The sequence below is a fragment of the Manis pentadactyla genome, chromosome 8 (genome assembly GCF_030020395.1).
Source record: "Manis pentadactyla isolate mManPen7 chromosome 8, mManPen7.hap1, whole genome shotgun sequence".
In the NCBI taxonomy this organism is placed as follows: Eukaryota; Metazoa; Chordata; class Mammalia; order Pholidota; family Manidae; genus Manis; species Manis pentadactyla.
The window spans coordinates 114070024-114088664 of NC_080026.1; the positions used below are offsets into that span (position 1 = coordinate 114070024).

General features: G+C 52.6%; 1 protein-coding gene across 5 annotated transcripts in view; it reads right to left on the reverse strand.

The window, feature by feature from the left end:
* The window catches only part of SH3PXD2A (SH3 and PX domains 2A), a 220831-nt gene that overhangs the window by 99579 nt on the left and 102611 nt on the right, over window positions 1-18641 (reverse strand). For all 5 annotated transcript variants that reach the window (XM_036898463.2, XM_036898461.2, XM_036898464.2 and 2 more), the window contains one exon: window positions 6435-6511. In XM_036898463.2, the coding sequence (XP_036754358.2) occupies window positions 6435-6511 (77 nt within the window). The remainder of the gene's footprint in view (window positions 1-6434; window positions 6512-18641) is intronic.

Genomic DNA, 18641 nt, shown 5'->3' on the forward strand with positions numbered 1-18641 from the left:
TGGCCAGAATCACTCGGCAGGCCATCCGGGTGCTGAGCGGTCAGTCCCTGAGGCCTGGGCTGGTGACAACTGCCAGAGCCAGTGACCCCTCCAAACTCAGCCCTGTGAGAGGAGCAGGTGGGGCTGACCCTTGAGTCTCTTCAGCAGCACGACCCCTAGCTCAGGCCGAGAAGTGTGCCACTGGACATTTGGGATGTATGTGATGGGGTGGTTAAGTCAAGGCCTCGGGGCCAGGCAGATGTGGGTGTGAGTCCTGGCTCTACCATTCAGGCTGTGTGATGCTAAATGCGCCACTTGCCCTCTCTGAGCTCAGTACAGCGGATCTGATATGGCAGCAACCTGTTAGGTTAGTGGATCTGAGTGAGATCATGAATCTGGAGCCCGGCACTAAGTAAACAGTGAAGTTTAGCTGTTACACTGTTGTCCTTGCTGTCACTGTTTTTGGGTGAAAGCAGTGAGGCTACTAGAAAGAACATTGGAATGGGAGTCAGGAGACCTCAATTCTAGTTCTAGTTCTGCTTTATATACTTGCTGTGTGACCTTGGGCAGCTCACTGTCCCTCTCTGGTTATTGTTTCTTCTAGGATAAAACAGACTAGCTCTGAAACCTCAAACTCTACCTCATGGAACACCAGCTTGATGAGATGAAGTGAGTTCTGAGGGCACGTGTGAATGGCGCCTTGCAGGACTTCACCATGGCCTTGGAGAGCACCATGCTTGTTAGCACAGTAAAGGCTCTGAGAAGCCCTGCAGGAAGGAAACCTGCAGAGCTCTGTTTAGGTCAGTATTTGTTAGTAATAAAGACATCCTGGGGGATCGATTCATTTAATCATCACATTAACTCTAAGAAATGGGTATGACTATGATTTCAATTTTACAGAAGAACAAACTAAAGCACAGAGAGGTTAAGTAATTTCCCAAGGTCACTCAGCTAGTAAATGGCAAGATTTGGAATCCAGGCATCTGATTCTAGAGCCTATGCTCTGACCTGCTCCTCTGCACTGCCTCCAGCACTCCCCACAGGTCTCTGTGGAGCTGGTTTTCCAAACGTTTCCTAATGACAGCCCATGGGACACAGCTGGGACAAATTGAGGTTAGTGACATTCTGCAGTTTCTTCCAGCTCTAGCAGTTGATGGTGCCAAGACTGTAAACATCACCATCAAGTCATCAGTATACTCAGGGTCTGATCTATCAGTCAGTCTGACTGGGCCTTTCTAATAGGGCTCTGACTCGGGTGAGGCCCAGGGCCCCGACGGCCCCAAGGTGGGATAAGGGCTGGCATGAGCATGACCCCACAGCCCTCGGCATCCAGGGAGGGGCTGCCGGCCCGGGGGGCTGCTTAGGATGTCGACTGAGCTGACTTCGGTCCCCTCCTCACCTGGCTGTTCTGTGGTCCGGGGGGTTGGTGAGCTGGCTGAGAGCCGATCTGGAGAAACAGGGCGAGGGAAGGGCCGAGGGCAGTGGATGCTGAGGGCAGGAAGGCAGACTGGTAAAGCGGCCCTGAAGAGCCGTCCGGGTTTACCTTCGGCCAGTCCTTACAGTGGCCCCTACCCCCGTCCTAAGCTGCCCTGAAGCCTCCAGCTCCTGGCCCACCTCAGACCGTTACCAGGGAGTCAGTGACACGGGCCATCACTTGGCACCTTGTCATCATTCCAGACGGCGCAGACTTAGATAAGAGTGCGACTGCACAGCCTGTCTCTGAGACCCCCATGCAGACACGGGGGCACAAGCCTGGTTTTTCACGTGCAGCTTCCTACGACGGGGCCCCAAGCAGACTGTGCTCAGACCTTCCCCCTCGGCATGATCCCCCCTCCTTGAAGCCCACTACTCTGGGTAACGACTGTCCCAGGACGAGAGAGCGAAATTCTGCATTTGGCAAAACAACCGTGGGTGCCATGCTCTTTGCACAGGATCAAACATTTTCCTCTTTTTATGCTACCATTTGGTTTTCTAAGCAATGGAAATCTTGTAGGTAAAAGCCCAGAGACCCTGGGTGGGGGGAGCGGGTAGCATGTGGGGCTGGAATCCTGCCCATTTAGTGCCCGACTCTCTGTCCCCACCTCCACCCCTGGTGCTGCCTCTGTGCTGCCTGGACTGTTCCTCATAGATCACTATGGGAGAAGCTGGGGGCTCACTGAACTTCTGTACATCAGAGTATTTCAAACACATGGGTTCAAATCCTTTTGAAATGGAAATGGTGTCTAATTTGCGATTTCCATTTAAGCCATGTCACAGGGGTCCTGGCACATTGGGGCCCTGGGGACATGTCACCTCCTTGGAGGTTTCCCCAGCTTGTTTGCATCTCATCATCAAATGGACACCCACATGGGGCCAGGCATCTTGCTTATTAGCAAAGACACAAAGATAACAGATGTGGCCTTCAAGGAGCTCCTGGTCTAGAGAAGGACAAATATAAATTACCCTCCTACAGAGGTTGAATGTGTAGCGTGGAGGCATGTGTGTAGTTTTCTGGGGAACAGCAGGGGTGGTGCCCTGTTTCTCCAGATTCTGGTTCTCCCAGAATCAGGAGGCTTCTGGGAGGGGCACTGCGGAGGGTGAATGCATCCCCAGGAAAAGGGCGAGCACAGACCCAAGGGTGGAGGCCTATGGGAGTCCGGCTCGCTGGGAAGGGCGTACTTGCAGAGTACTGCAGGGGAAGAGGAAAGGGAGACGCTGCGGCCTGAGCAGCAAGTGGAACCAACCCATGAAGGGCTCGGCTATCTGTGCAGAGGTTCTTATGGGCAATGGGGCTTCTCTGAGGGCCCTTAAAGAGAAAAGGGACACAGTCGGCTTTATCCCATGCTAGAAACTCCTTTCCTGGGTTTATCTGGGCAAGAGGAGATGGACAGATTCTACCTTAGCACAGCCCACGCAGGGGGCCTGATGGACAAGTGCTGGCTCCCTGCCTCAGTCTCCCCTCAAAGGTACTCTGGTCCAGGCCTATCCTCAGAACGAAGGTCACAGGAATAAAGACCTTCTCCTCACATCCAGGACTAAGCATGCCAGGAGGTCTTGGTCTTCTTGGAGTCTGTTTTGGTTGCAACATTAACTTCTCTTTATGAAGGTGATAGCCACGATGGGCTATGGTGGAAAATTCTCAAGGGGGAAGGGGGAGACCTGGGACTAAGAACCACCACCAAGAGATAGCCTCTGTTTTCAAATCTGGGAAGTGGGAATAAAAATGAATGAGTTTCAGAGATGTGGAGGGCAGATGGGGAGATCCTTATCCCCCCAGGGTCAACCGCCTGCTGGGCTGGAGTCCCTTCCCCAGTCTCACTATAGCCAACCCCTCATCCCTCCCACAAAGAAAGCCATTGATCCTAAAAGCAGTCTATCGATGACAGCAGAATGATAGGAGCAAGCTCAGATTTTTGGGGAGAAAAATAATCCTAGTCACCCTCACCAGGAAATGCAGACTTGTATAAATGTCACTAACATGGTAAAAGGTGGGTTGATAATTCTCAAACACCCCCTCACTGCCCTGGGGAGGTGAGAGTGTATTTCTTTTATCCCCTAGACAAACACTGTAAAACACGTATTTCACACATAAGAGTGGGGCAAATGGAGTCACTTATAAAATTGTTAGTCTGAGCCCCTAAAGTATAGCTCATGCTTCTTAGTGAGAGGAAAGACTTCAACTTGTCGAGGCCACAGAACCATTAAATATTAACCACATAACCATGTTGCCCATTAAGTTAATTTATGGAGTTAAAGAAATGCCTTTGGAGCCCCTCTTGATAGACACCTGGCCCTCAAGTGCCACATAAAACAATCACCCGGCTGGCACTTGGTAAATTTTCCGTGACGCTCATCCAATCTGCTCCATATATGTTTAAAATTAACACTGAGATCTGGGCTGTGAAACCACCCTTTGGCAGAGGGACTGGCTGGCCGGCGAGGGCAGGGAGCCTGAAGTCTGGGGAGGTCCAGTGCCCGGTCAGACTTTCCACGTCTGGGTCCTGGCAGAGTTGCTGGCTGCTCTGTGTGCCCAGCCAGCTTCATAATTCTGGGTGGGTTTGAATCCCCAGAAAATCCCAGACTTGGAAGCCCACATTGTCTAGCCTAGCAGGTCTGAGGAAGATGCTGACCAACCAAGCTGAGCTGCATACGCAAGGTGCTGGAAATCAAAAGTCCAGTGGTTCTAAGTAGTGGTCCTAGGACAGGCATAGACAAGGGAAGGGCCGGCTGTGGAGTGGCCTGCACATGGCACTGACTTGGAAGTCACTGGAGGGGGCAGTGGGACCCTGAGTGGCCACAGACTGGACTACTCATAGCAGAGCTCTGCAGTGCAACGCTAGGTGGCAGTGATCATGGACAGCTGCTGGCTTATCCCTAATGGCCATTCCAAGGTCATTTGAAGGACTCAGACAATCAGGCTACAGATCCCAGCTCTCTAGTTCAGCACAATTAAAGGTCACTTCTGCACTGCCCGGCCCCCACCTTTCTCAGAGTAAATTTCAGCCTGTGAGAAGGCTGGCTGCTTGATGAACCCTGACATTACTCCTTACCAGGCTCTGAGCAGGTCTCATCAGCACTAATCAGGTTAGCAGGCCCCTCCTCTTGCAGACCCCACTTAAGTGGTTCCCATAAACACCAGCAGCACCACTGGGGTCCCAAAGCCCCCCTGAATCTCATCCCATTTCAGAAGTCCAGTTCAAAGCCTGACGCCAGGAGATAAGATGTTACTGGTTTCCTCCTCCGGATGATCTGGGAGACAGCATTTCCAGGCATTTCCAGAGCCCAACTGCAGATCCTCTGGCTCCCCCAGCTCAAGGAGGCCGGGGCTGCTGTGGGCCATAAATCCCAGTGGGAAGAGGTCTCCTCCTGCCCTTTGCCCCCGCCTCCATTAGCTTTGCCCATTTATTTAATTTCTTGGGAAAAGAATAAAGAGAAATAAAAGCTCAGGCTGCAGCCATCAATTTAGCTGGAAATGGCAAATGCCCTTTAAAAAGAGAAATGAATATTGATCTGAAGAAGAAGAGCTTCTAGCTTGAGGGAATTCATCACCAGGGCATCCTTTCAGGTTAAGGCAGAAAATGTAACCAAGTATAATCTGCACAGGCATGAAATTCGAACTCCGGTTATAGGAGAGTATCTGGGAGTGGGGAACACCAGCTGATAAATGCAGCAACTTGATTCTTATTTAAACATTTTTATTGCCAAACACAGTGACTTAGAATTATGAAATATTAGCACAGAAAGGGACCTTACGGTTAACAACTCTATGGACAGCGTGTCAGAGTTAGAAACACCATGATACACACTCTCCTGCTCAATCCCTTTTCCAAACCCTGTGAGAGAGTTGTTTTTATCCCAGTTTTACAGATGACGAAACGGGTTCAGAGAGGCAAAGCAACTTGCCCAAAGTCACAGAGTTGGTAGGCAGGCATTGGGGTTTGGCCCCAGCTCTTCTCATTCTAATGCTAGCTCTTGCAACAAAGCGGCACCCCACACTTGCCTCTCCTCAAGATTCCTGAGCCACACTCTTTATTTAAGCAATTCCATCACCATGAAAGCCAGAGGTGCCCAGTGGTTACATTAAATTGTTTATGCCTTGTAATGATAATAACAAAAAGCTAGCATCTACTGAATCCTTCCACTACACCAGACACTGTGTGCTGTTGCCTTACACGTGTCAGCTCACATCATCCTCATGACCACCTTAGGAGGAGGTATTATTCTCCTCCCTATTGCACAGCTGTGGAAACTGAGGCTCTGGAAAATTAAGTAACTTGCCCAAGTTCACGCAGCTGGTGAGGGGTTCAAACCCAGGTGGTCTGGCCTTCCACAAGCCATGTGCAAAGGCCATGGAAGTGGGAGCCTCTTGTTCTTACTGCAGAGGTTCCTAGGTTCTAATCAAATTAGAAAGACAAGTGGGCTCTGTTTCACAACATTGCTGTCTCTTTCCCATCAGCTCTTTGGCTGTTTTAATGTGTGTGTGTGTGTGTGTGTGTGTGTGTGCGCACTTGCATCTATAAAGATGCATACATGAACATCTGTAACTATCAAGATTTCTGTGAGTAAGCAAATATGCATTTCAGATGTTACTGAACTCAGAACTGATTTCAGCAATGTCCCAACAGGAACTCAAAAAAACAGTTCTCCTGTATCCAGCAAAATGCCACAGACAGAATCCCTTCAGCAGGAGGCCCCTTCGCTGGGCTCCCAAGCCCGTGAAGTGATTTAAAACGGGGTTTTATAAACATGGACATGTCCCGAAAGAGCCAGATGCTCAGCCATGAGCCCAAGGCCCTCACGTCCCAGAGGTGGCCCAGCTGTGGGGTGACCCCTACCCGCCCCTCTGGCCAGGAAGTGCCAGGCCTCAGGCTGTCTCTGACAAGCCAGAGCACAGGGTTTTGTTCAACAGCCTTCCCTCTCAGATGGACAGACTCTCAGCAGAGAGACCAGCCCCTCGTCCACCCCCAGATGCTTACCCGGCAGTACTCATCGATGGGCTTCAGCCTCCTCACCGCCACGTCCCGGATGTGGCTTCTCCGGAAGAGGATTTTGCCTGGAAGAGAGACGCTTGTGAGCCAGGCGATTTAGAGTAAAGCTGCCATGGGGATCTGGCCCCCCCACCTTGTTCCCCTCTCCTTAGTGGGCTACCACCTCTGCAGAGGAAACAAGAGAGGGGCAGTCACCTCCCCCAGGGGGCAAGAGGCCCCCAAAGCTGCGGGCCCAGGACCTCTCGGGCAGATGAGGGGCCCTGGAAGCTGCCATCTTGGCCGGATCACCTTGTCTGGGTCTGATAACATCCCTGGGGCAGGATCACTGTCGTCTGTGGGCGCAACTCCCAAGTGACCTCACGAATAAAGACAAAGGATGGCTCAGCCCACACACTGCGCTTTGTTTTCAGACCCATCCCGCCTGAAGAAACCAGCATTCATTCCTGCTGGCCAGGCAGGAATTCCTGTTCTTAGCTTAGGTGGGTGGCTATTTCCAGGGCAGGCACAGGCCAATGCCAAGGCAATGGCTGCCCCAGCCTGACTGTTCTCCAGCCTCTGTGTGCACAGTCTCGGGCCATAGAGGGGCTAGTAAACCCTCTCCAGACATGGCAAGGCTCTCAAGAAATGCCAGCCCTTAAGCCTTCCCAGCAGGTGTCTGAGCTAGCCAGAGTCAATTATAGCAAATAGATCAATGCACAGTCCCTTTCAGGGGGCTAAATCTAGAGTCTTAACTCCTTGGTCTGACACTCTAGGTCTCACACACAGCTGACATTTCTGTGCCCAGTGGCTGTCAGTGTCTAGGCCAATGCCCCTCTTTGGAAGGCTTTCCTTGATTGGCCAAGCTGGGAGTAATCTCCCTTTTTCCAGAACAGTCACACGCTTTGTCCATTCCTAAGGCACTCGCCACATTCTGCTGTGTGTTACAGAGAGCTGTGAGCCCCCTTCCACCAGGGGCCTGTCTGACTCATCTCAGGGCCCATGGAGCTGGCACGTGGTAAAGAGCTCACCCCATCACTCCAACAGGCATCTATTGTCCAAGTCTGCCGGCTTCCCTCTGGAGAGCCTCCCTTCTCCATTCCCAGTCCTGTGGTTCAAATGTAACTAACCACACCCCCTGGCAACAAGAGTAGTCATGTGACCCAGCCTAGCCAACCGAGCCACAGTGACCGGCTCAGGGGACCCGACCTGAGCTAATGAGGGTCAGCCTGAGGCTTCTGCTGGCACCTTCTTTTTCCTATAGTTGCTAAGCTGGCAGGATGAAAGCCTGGACCTTCTAGTGACCATCTTTATTATTGCCTGAGAAAGAAACCAACTGAGAGAAAGGATCTGTGCTTGGCGGGCACTTAATAAATGGTTCTGAATAACTGAAAAGCAGAGCCGCGAGATGGTGAAGGGCAGATTCCTTTGACACCATTTGAGCAGCTGGATGTAGCTGTTATTGAACCCAGGGTCTACCTGGAACTTTCCACATGTATAGAACAAGTTGGAGATGGTTTCTCCCCACTTGCTTTAAAGGAGTCCTAATTGAGACAGATCTCACTGCAAGTGAACCAGTAGGCAGACCACACGGTAGTCCGCGGATGTCTGCACCAAGGCCCCAGCGGAGCGCCAAGGACTGCCTTGGTTTAGGCCGTCTCCCCAGAAGCAGACCTGCAGACAAGGACTTGAGTGCAAGTCGTTTACGTGGGAGGCGGTTCCGGGAAGTAGCACCAGGGGAGTGGGGAAGTAAGGCAGCGAAGGAAGCACTACCAAGCCAGTCAGTGACTGGGTAGCTGCAGTCGGTTCTGCTGGGGAACTCAGAGCACACCTCAGAGGGACCCCACCAGGGCGGGGAGCTGGAGGTATTTATCACCAACTCCCTGCCTGTTGCGGGGGGCATTCGTTCTGTGGCGCTTCTGGCTGAGTGGGCTCCCCCACGAGCCGCCTTTGGCAGGTACAGCTGAATGGTAGGGGCCTGGGGGCACTGGAAGCGACTGCTACAGCCATGCTTGACTTCCCTGTCACCTCAGGTCACCAGCCCTGCTCCAGTCAGACGGCGAACACATAACTCATCACGCCGACAGGTTCCATTTGCCTCTCATCTCTCCTCACACGGCGGAACCAGGAGCCACACCCCGCAGCTCCTTCCTCTCCCTGGCACCTACACTCCACTTGGCACAAGGCTCTGCATACAGCGGACACCCACTGGTACTTGCTGGTCTATCCATTCACCTCCTTCTCCTAGACTCTCCCTCAAGCTCCTCTTCCTCCTGTTCTCTCTGAAGCCAGGCTGAGGGGCCCCCTCCCAGTCAGGATGACACTGTGCAGGCCGGACAGTGTCATCAAGATGAATCAGCTCTGCCACGTGCTCCTTCTGAAAGGAGATAAAACATGATTTACCAAGACATAGGAGACAGCTGCTCTTCCTTGGGAGAAGAAGTCACAGATTTGGTATTCCTGGCCTCTTTGCCTCCTACCCTTTTTTGGTTGCCTGTCACTATCGCCTGCATGCTGCAGGGGCATATGTGTACAGCCATGGGGACGGCGTTTAAAAATAAATGCATGGTGTGAGGAGACCCGCTCTCAGGACTGACAAATTGACAGGCGGTCCTGGGGCTACATTCCTGAGCCTTATTCCGGAGGCAGTCATCCATCAGGAGCTGGGGGGTCACCCAGGCCCAGTGACACCAGTGGTCAAGCGGTAACTCGCAGAAACATGAAGGACTCTCTAAGCAGAGGAAACCAAACAAGAGGCCGCAGGAGGGACCAGGGCCCACAGACCTAGCTCTGCCATTCACTCCCTTTGAAAGGAGATAAAATGTGACTTATCCATTCTCCAAAAATAGCACTCCTGCCCTTTCTCGACCTGTTGGAGGACCAAAAGGGAAGGAGGGAGATGAGGAGACAAACTGGTCCCCCTCCCAGGCCCCATCCCACAGCTGGCCAAGCCTCGCACTGAGTCTGGCGTCCCTGAGAGCTAAGGTATAGGTACTGATTCAGAGGTCAGGTAAGACCTGGTCCAAGTGCAGAGACAGAATGAGCACAGAACGAATAGTTACAGAACTGAGGCCTCTATAAGTGCAGAAGGATCGGAAAAAAGAGAGATGGGGGTGAGATGGTGGGCGGCCCCTCACCCACACTAATGCGGGACCCCCACTGCGCCCCTCAAGCCTACCCTCTGCAAGTGAGGCTGCCGTGCCTCTGGGCTGGACACTTTCCATCCCCCCCAGGACTGGGGGGTCTGTTGCTCAGGTGCGAAGTCAGGGAAGAATTCTGTACAAGAATTTCCCAGTTTTCTGGAATCCCAACGACTTCTCTCCTTCCCGCTGAAATCCTGACGGGAGCACCATTTTCTTTTCTTGGGGCTTTGGCACAGGCAGCCAGGAGGACAGGGAGAAGGGGAAGGAAGACCTGGAAGGGATTCTGCGGCCTTGGCTTCTCTGTTATGGATCCAAACCGCACTCTGAAAGCCAAGCCGGTGACTGTTTTGAAAGGGAGAGGGAGAAAGAGGAGGAGGAGGAGGAAGATCCCCATCAAGGAAGCCGAGACCACAGGGCGTTCAAGGCCTCCTGTAAATGTAGCCCAGCCTGTAGACGGCTGGGCGAGGCTGCCAGAGTCTTCGTAGCCTTGCAGATGCTGCCCCAGAAACGCTGTGAGCATCATGAGAGCGGCCCTGGAGCGTGACGCATTCCCGCAAGCAGAAGGAAGCTGTTGAGCCTGACAGGGCCTGAGCACGCAGGAGGTCCCTATTCCTGCTGCTCTGGGCCAGGCTGAGAAGCTGCGCCAGCAGGAGTAGGGCCCTGCAGGGGTCCCGGGGTCAGGTCCTCCCTGGTCCGCAAGCTGGCTGTGTGACCTGGAAGCAGGCCCCTCGTCCCCTGGGCCTTTGCCTTCTCGTCTGGAGACAGAACAGCCAGGGCTCCTCCGTCCAGAGGCCCTAAGGTTTAGTGGGGTGGTGGAGCTGAGGGGGCGGAGGACTGAGACCAGTGGTAGTAGCAGCTAAGGGCCAGGCACATGCTAAGAGCTCGCCACTGGCTTCTCACTGCCTCACGAAGACTTTGGAGCAAGTACTTTTATTATGCCCACTTCGCCTAGGAGGAGTCGGTGGTTTGGCAAGGTTGGAGAATTTGTCCAAAGTCGCATAGCTATTAAGTGTGAGTTGGGTTTTGGAGCTCGGCTAGTGACACGGACAGAAAAGGCAATCGATCCCGAGAGTTGGGCTCAGTTCACGTAAGGCCTGGAGAGCATGGTGAGGACTTAGAATGTTATTCTGTGTGGGACGCAAGCATTATTAACATCTTCCCCATGCCAGCTGCTGTGTGAGGGCTGGGGAACAGCTGCCTCGGAGGCTGACTGAGAATGCAGCAAGCCGCACCATGGAGGGTGGGGTAAGCCACGGTGCGTGACGTGCAGCAGTCCTCCGCCTCCGAAGGCCTACCAGATACAGGTGAATGGGTGACAGTGAGTGGGTGAATGGACCAGCCGAGCAGGGAAGGAGGGGGGACCCACGGCCTGCAGTTTGGGGTGAAACAGCAAATTTCCCTGGCCATTAAAGCACCCTTTTTGCCCTCCTCCCACTACCCCCATCCTGGCTGGGCAAGTGCTGGCCCAGCACGACCAGAGGGATGCTGACCCTCACAAGTGGGGGGGCAGCACCTGGGGGAGGCCCATCTCTGCCCCACCCCCTAATCTGGCCTGACCTTCTCCCCAGGAGTGCCCACTTTGGGCCGGGACACCCACATGGGGCACTGGTGGAGGAAGGCCCCCATCCATGGGTGGCAGAGGGGTTTCTTCCTCCCAGGATACCAGGCACTGAATGAGGCAGCTTGGTGGTGCCTGATGGGTTTAGCAGTTGGCATGTGCTTCTGGAGAATGCACTATTTCAGGAGCTGAGAGATGAGGACATAGCTCCTTCTTACCACTAGAGAGAAGTGGATAAAGAAAAGACAGAAACTTCTAAGAGCAGTTAAACCCCTAGCCAGCCACAGACTGCAGGGTCCTCCCTGTGAAATGTGGTACCCATGGGGGGTGGCGGGAAAGGTCCGTGAGTAGGAGTCAGGGGCCAATGGCCCAGGAAGGAGAGAAATACCACATACAGCACCACTGGCCAACGAGCCCCCACCCCAGCCATAAAGACTCTGTAAAAACCCCCATGAATGAGGCATGTGTCCCTACTAATTGGCAGGCTCCCTTGTACAGTGGGCGCTGGCTGCAGGGTGACAGGGGAGGGCCAGCTGCAGGACCTCTTACTCTGTCCAAGATTCACAGCATACACGCATGCATACATCCCTGTATAACTCCCTCTTCCTTGCTTTTCCTGCCACCTGGACACCATCTATCCATCCATCCCTCCACTCTTGTCTTGATGGAGAGTCTGTTCCAGGAGCTGAGAGCCCCCGCAGTGAACAGGACAGACAGGTGCCGTGCTCTCCAGGTGTTTACATTCTAATCGGGGAGGGGATGTGCGTGGAAGGGATGCGGGACACAGTTTTCTAATCTAGTAAGCAGCCTGGTCACACATGTATGTCCCCTCCCAGCTCTACAAAGAGAAGAAAACAGAGTAATGGGAAGGGGTGTGCTGAGGGCGGAGGACTGAGTTAGTGGTCAGGGAAGTCTCTCTGATGTCCCTGGAGGCTTTGAGGAGGAGAAGGACCAGCCATGCAAAGCTCTGGCTCCAGCGGACTCTGGCAGAGGTGAGCACAGAGCAGCGAGAAGATGGAAAGGAGGCCGCGGAGGAGTCTTGCAGACCCCTGAAAGGAGCCTGGTTTCCCTCTAAGTGCCCGCGGACCTCCCTCTCCAACCTGAGGCTTTCTCCATGAAGCCTTCCTTGAATGCCTGCTCACTCCCCTTTGCCAACTCCCAGACCCCCTGGTGGTCACTCCACTCTCACCCTCCCATCTGTCCCAGAGAATGGGTCAGGCAGCCACTATCCCAGGGGCCCCCGATGCACAGGCCTGCTCTCCCCAGGAACCCCAGGCAGCCACCATCCCAGGGGCCCCCGATGCACAGGCCTGCTCTCCCCAGGCACCCTGGGGGCACAGATGCTCCCAACCCTCTCCCTTCAGTGCAGCCAGAGCACCTGGAGCATCACAGGCACTTGCTTAGAGACAGATGAGGCCACAGGGGGGTGTGGAGGCCCCTGCGTGGCACAGAGGCCTCCATGAAGAACAGTCCTGCCCGTCTAACTGGCTCTGAGGACAAAATGGAAAGTGGGGTGTGTGTTGGTCTCCCAGGGCTGCCACAACAAATCACTATGAACTTGGTGGCTTAAAACAACAGGAATTTATTCTCTCCCAGCTCCAGGGCCGGAAGTCTGAAATCAAAGTCTTGGCTGGGCCGCACCCCCCATGAAGGCTCTAGTGGACAACCCGTCCTTGACTCTCCCAGCTTCTGGTGCTCAGGATGCTCCCTGGCTGGCAGCAGCAGCCTCTGCATCTCTGCCCCGGCCTCGCATGGCATTGCCTCCGTCTGTGTCTTCGACCTCCCTCTGCCTTCCCCTCATGAGGATGCCTGTCTTTGGGTTCAGTACCCGCCCTGAACTCAGGAAGACCTCATCTTGAGACCCTTAAGTTATTACACCAGCAGAGACCCCTTTTTCCAAATAAGGTCATACTCACAGGTTCTGGGGGTTAGGATGTGCACATATCTTTTGGGGGCCACTGTTCCATCCATCACAGAGCATTATGGGAGAGTCTGCAGGGCTGGCCAGACACCTGACAGAGTCTTGTATCCCTAACTGGACTGGGATCGCCCTGAGGGCAGGGATGACCTCCTACACTCCCTCTCTGGCAACACCAGGCACTGAGCTGGGCATTGCCTGATGCCTGCAGGGAGGCCAGGGGAGCGTCTGGAGAGAATGGGTCTAGGGTCTCTGGAGCCTGAGAGGGGACAGGCAAGCTGTGAGGATCTGAGAGCTGAGTAAGTGGTGGTAGTGGGATGTGGGGGTAGGGGGTGTCCTCTCAGGCTCTGCTGGCTGATGTGACACCCAGGAGAGAAGAGACAAATTCCCCAAACCAATTAGAGAAGAGAAGATGTGAGGATTACTACGAGGACCTCCTCACCGTACCCCCACGGAAGAAGACATATGCCCACGGGGTGTGCTGTGGTGTGAATGCTTGTGCCCTCAAAATTCACACGGTAAAATCTTAATGCCTAATGTGATGGATTAGGAGGTGGGGCCGTCGGAAGGTGAGCAGATCATGAGGGTGGTGCCCCCATGAATGGGATTAGCACCCTTATTGAAGAGGCCTCCCAGAGCTCCCGAGCCCCTCCGACATGTGAGGACCCAGTGAGGAGTCTGCAGCCCAGAAGAGGGCCCTCACTGGACCGTGCTGGCACCCTGATCATGGACTTCCAGCCTCCAGAACTGTGGGAAATAAATTCCTGTTGTTTATAAGCTACCCAGTCTGTGGTGTTTTGTTACAGCAGCCTGAACAAAGACAGGGTGACAAGACCCAGACAATGCCCGTGGGGAGGAAAGAGGAACAATTCATCTTCCTCAGTCTGAAAACCTGGTGTGGGTCCTCGTGTGCAGCAGGCCAGGCCAGCCAGCGAGCCCTGTGTCCAGCTGCCCCATTCAGGTGCCTTCAACCGCTGCGTTTGCCAACAGATGGCTGAAGACAGAAGCTCTTAAATAAAGGGCCTCGGACATGGGAGGTCAAAGAGAACATTATGTGTGAATCTGCTACCAGCTCTTCCTTCACCCTGAACAAAACCAAGCAATGCCCCCCTTCATTTTCCGTCTGTTAATTTCAGAGGGGCTGGAACCAACCCCCAACTCCAGGAGGAACCTCAGCAGGCAGGCGACCCAGGTTAGTCCCATGAGAATCGGTCTGGGGCTTTTGATGCTTTAAAGTCAGCGGCCTCCCGTAGGGTATGCTATGGGTCCTAAGAATATCCCACTCAAAACCAACCAACCTCTCAACCTACTTCTTCAATGCCTGAGATGACATAATCAGAATTTTGTTTCTTTTATTTAATATTTTGCTAAGATATATAAACTGCTCCCCAGAAAAGGATGGTGAGCCTTCTTAATCATTCACACCTACTATGAGTAAGCATCTGCTTTTCACTTGATAACAGGGTCTGCTTAGGGGAGAGAGCACAGGGGCTCTGATGGACGGGAACATACAGGTAGAGGGAAGAATGAGAGAACAAACTGAGAGTCAAAGTCAGCTTTTGCTGGCTGCTTCCGCCTTCCTGCAGGCTGGTCCTGCCCTTGATGTTCAGCTGTTTCCTGACTATAGCCTCCCAGCCTTCACCTCAATTAGCCCTGAGTCTGAACAATGCCAGAGTTGCTTGTCTCTCTAGGGCTGCTCGTGAAGCTAACTTGCCACCTCTGATGTGCTGCAGCCTGGGGACAGTAGGCCACCTACTTGCCTGCTCTAAGTCTCTGGTGTAGCTGAGATGACACCTCCACTACCTATAGCCTTGTGCCTGGTGCAGATTACATCCTGCCACTCAGTCCTGCTTCTCACTTGCAACATCTGGCCTTGCCTGCCTTTTACACAGAGCACTAGAGACGAGGGCCCTTTGGGCTGGGGTGAGGCCTAGATGCTGAAGCTTGAGGCAGAGGACACATGCAGGTTCCGGAGGGACATGGTACCGAGGGGGAAGGTCCATAGCCCAGGGGGTCCAGACTCCATGCCCTGAGTTCTGCCACCCATGAATCTCTCTCTTTCAAGACCCCAAGACCCCAACTCTGGCTTTGAGTCTAGCATGGTGGACGTTTGTGGGTTTTGCTTGGCCGCATTTGTATTACGGTGCCCAAATTTTATTTTGAGAAACAGTCTCTCCTACATTCTCAGTCTGTGTAATTTCAGTGGGACTCATCTCACCCCAAACTCCTGGAGTTACCAATTAGTACAGTCTGTCCATGGGCATGTGACCCAAGTTGGTCCAATGAGAATCAGCCTGTGACTTCGGCTAGAATTACCAGAAAGAGAAGTGTTCTTTCTACAGGGGCTGCTAGCTCATAAACTGTAGGCCCAAAGGACAGCATCTTTGCATATTTCTGTTACCATGTGGGGAAAGCCTGGCCAAGAATAAAGTAGCCAGAGAAGAAAGCAAAGCTGAGAGCTAGAGACACACAATTTGGTCACCTCGATCTAGCCACGCCAGAAGTTTTCAATTATGTGAGCCAATAAATTTTCCCCTTTTTCTTAAGCCAAGTTGAGATGTGTCTAGTCCTTGTCACCAATCTGCTTCTGCCATTTACTGTTGTATGATATGGGACAAGTCACAACCAATTTGAATCTCAGTTTCCTCAAACTGCAAAATGGGCATAGTAAGGCCTAATTCAAAGGATTATTGTGAGGAATCAGTGAACTGTATATAAAGACATTTAACACAGAGCCCAACCTATAGTAAATGTTGAACAAATGGGATTTCTTATAAGTTGACAATTCCAGGTCAGTAGCTGGGATGGGAATACAACCTGGTCCTGCCTATCTCTTCACTGGCCTGGGGAATCCAAGCACCATAGTACCACCCCAGCACTCTCTATCCACCTGCTTCCCCAGCCAAGACCAAGTACTAACCCCCTTCAGCCTGCAGCAGCCTTTCCTGATTCAAACCCTCACCGCCGAAACACATTCGAGTCTCCCACACAGCTCCCATGTCTCCTCTCTGGGACACCCCTCCCCCTTTGGCCCAATTCAAAGAACAGAGAATGTGATACAGTGGAGAGGCAGCGATTACTCACTCCGAGTCTCCCACACAGCTCCCATGTCTCCTCTCTGGGACACCCCTCCCCCTTTGGCCCAATTCAAAGAACAGAGAATGTGATACAGTGGAGAGGCAGCGATTACTCACTCCGTCCGTCCACCTGGGGCCCTGTGGGCTGACTCACACAGGTGAGCCTCCCCGCTCAGCTCTCTCTGCCCCTTCTCCCACACACTCAGGGAACAGACTTGCAAAAATCCACTGGGGTTTCACCATAGATCAAAACCTAAGCTTTCATGCAGCTGCAACAGGCTTACAGTGAGAATTAGCACAGCTAGAAGGGAAAAACTATCTCCCAAATTCTGTTTGGAGGTTCCCATACCCAGCACAGAGTCAGGCTTAGGGGAACAAAATCTTTCATTCTCCCATGCTCAGTAGGGCCAGGTAGGATTTATGGGTGTTGGATAGAAACCAAGCACCCAGTCCCAGAACAGTATGCATGCATGCATATAACTCAATGGACTTCACAAACTGAACTCACCTGTGTAACCAGTGCCCTAGCCAAGAAGCGGAGCACCACCTGTGCCCCAGGAGAACTTCACTGCACCAGAACGGATCTCAGGTGGTGTGTCAGTACTTCTGTACAGGTATGGATGTTAGAACTCTAGACCAGCTGCCAAGACCTCCCGGATTAGGTGATCAGAAGGATGGAAGGCATTAGCCATGCAGAGGGCACTGGGAAGTGTGCCCAGGAGAGGACAGAGAGCACACAGGCCCCAAAGTGGGAGAGCAGGGTGTGTTTGTGGCTCAGAAGCCCTGTGTGCTCCTATTTCTCCTCTGGGGGAAACTGAGATTCACATTTAAAATCCCTGTGAATGATACTTACTTTTATTTTCCTCAGGCTTATTTAAAAATGCATGCTTTATGATTTGATTCAAGTTGCTGCAAATTTAAGTGCATAGTGAGTCTGGATCCCTGGAATGAGGTCCCTTTTCTGTGAAATGTGAACACACTTTTGCTTTATTAATTGCTGTAAACAATGGGTAAAGGCCTACCGATGGGGTTAGCTTTGGGAGGAATAGTGTAAACAGAAACAAGACCCCTGAATTTGCCAACTTGTTCTCCCTTGCTTTGGAGATTGCCCAGAGTTGGTCTTCAGCCCTGACACAGGCTGGAGATACTGTATTAGCTATATCCTACTTTGGATTACATGCTGCCAGACAAGAGTGGCCCAGGTCTTACGGATCACTTATCACATGGCTGACATCTAGGGATTCCCAAAAGACATCAAATCAGAAAAGCATGTTGGCTGTGATGGCACTGTGGGTCGGCAGGGAACATGGCCTGGCCCTGCCAGGCTCTAGGAGGCAGGGAGAGCATTGCAGTTGACCTGTGAGGTGGTCCTGAGGCCCAGGGAAGGGAGAGGCTTTATGATTAAATACAACAATACTTAAAGTGGCCACTGCTGAAGACAAATGCTACTTGGGTTCCTTAGGGCATAGGCTGTGGTCTCATTCAGAGCTGGGCTCAGACAGGGCTCAGCACACCCTGGAAGGTAGTTGGTAAACCTGTGTAGTATGTACACTAATGGTGGGACAGGTGGCAAAGGCTGGGGGCACTGGCCTTCCCAGCCATGGTCATACTCATCTGATTATAGATTCCAGCTATGTTTTTCTATTCTTGATCCAGTGGGAAGGTTAAAAAAAAATCAAACTCTAGGACTATTCAGCTTCCCAGGGCAAGATCAGACTGTGGGTTGCAGAGTTGAGGGGCCCCAAGCCTTTAAAATCCCTGTGTCCTGGCATATTAAGCTGCCTGAGCCTCAGTCTTCTCATACGCCCAGTGGGATAATAGGGCTGGAAGATGGATTAGAAACAGCATATGGGACAAGCACATCACCCCTGCTGGGCACAAGGAGGGGATCCACACACGATGCCTGCAGTTACAGAGAAGGGTGAGGCCAGGTCACTCGCTGTTTGGCCAATAGCCCATACGAACTACATGGTAACCTTACGTCTGTCTGATTCCCAATCTTTGCCCCCACACCACTCACAGTTCATTTTCCACCCAACAGCCTGAATAATATGCCTAAAATGAAACCTTTGCTTAAAACTCACAGCAACTCCCTAGCACAATGAAAATAAAAACCCTGAGGCCCTGATCAGTCTGGCCCCCACCTCCCTCGTGGATCCTGTCTTATCATGCCAGGCACACAGGGCTTCTGAGCCACAGACACACCCTGCTCTCCCACTTTGGGGCCTGTGTGCTCGCTGTCCTCTCCCGGGCACACTTCCCACTGCCCTCTGCATGGTTAACGCCTTCCACCCTTCTGATCACCTAATTGGGGAGGCCTTGGTAGGCCACTTTGAGTAAGGGAGGCTTCTCTACCTCTCTGCCAGGCCTTGACTGCTTCCCTCCTAGAATTCACCACAACTTGTAATGATCCTACCTCTTTATACTATGCTTTCTATCTTATATGATGTATCATTTACTATTGAATCCTCAGGGCCCAGCACAAGGATTGGCACACATTGGCCCCTGGCTGACATTTGCTGA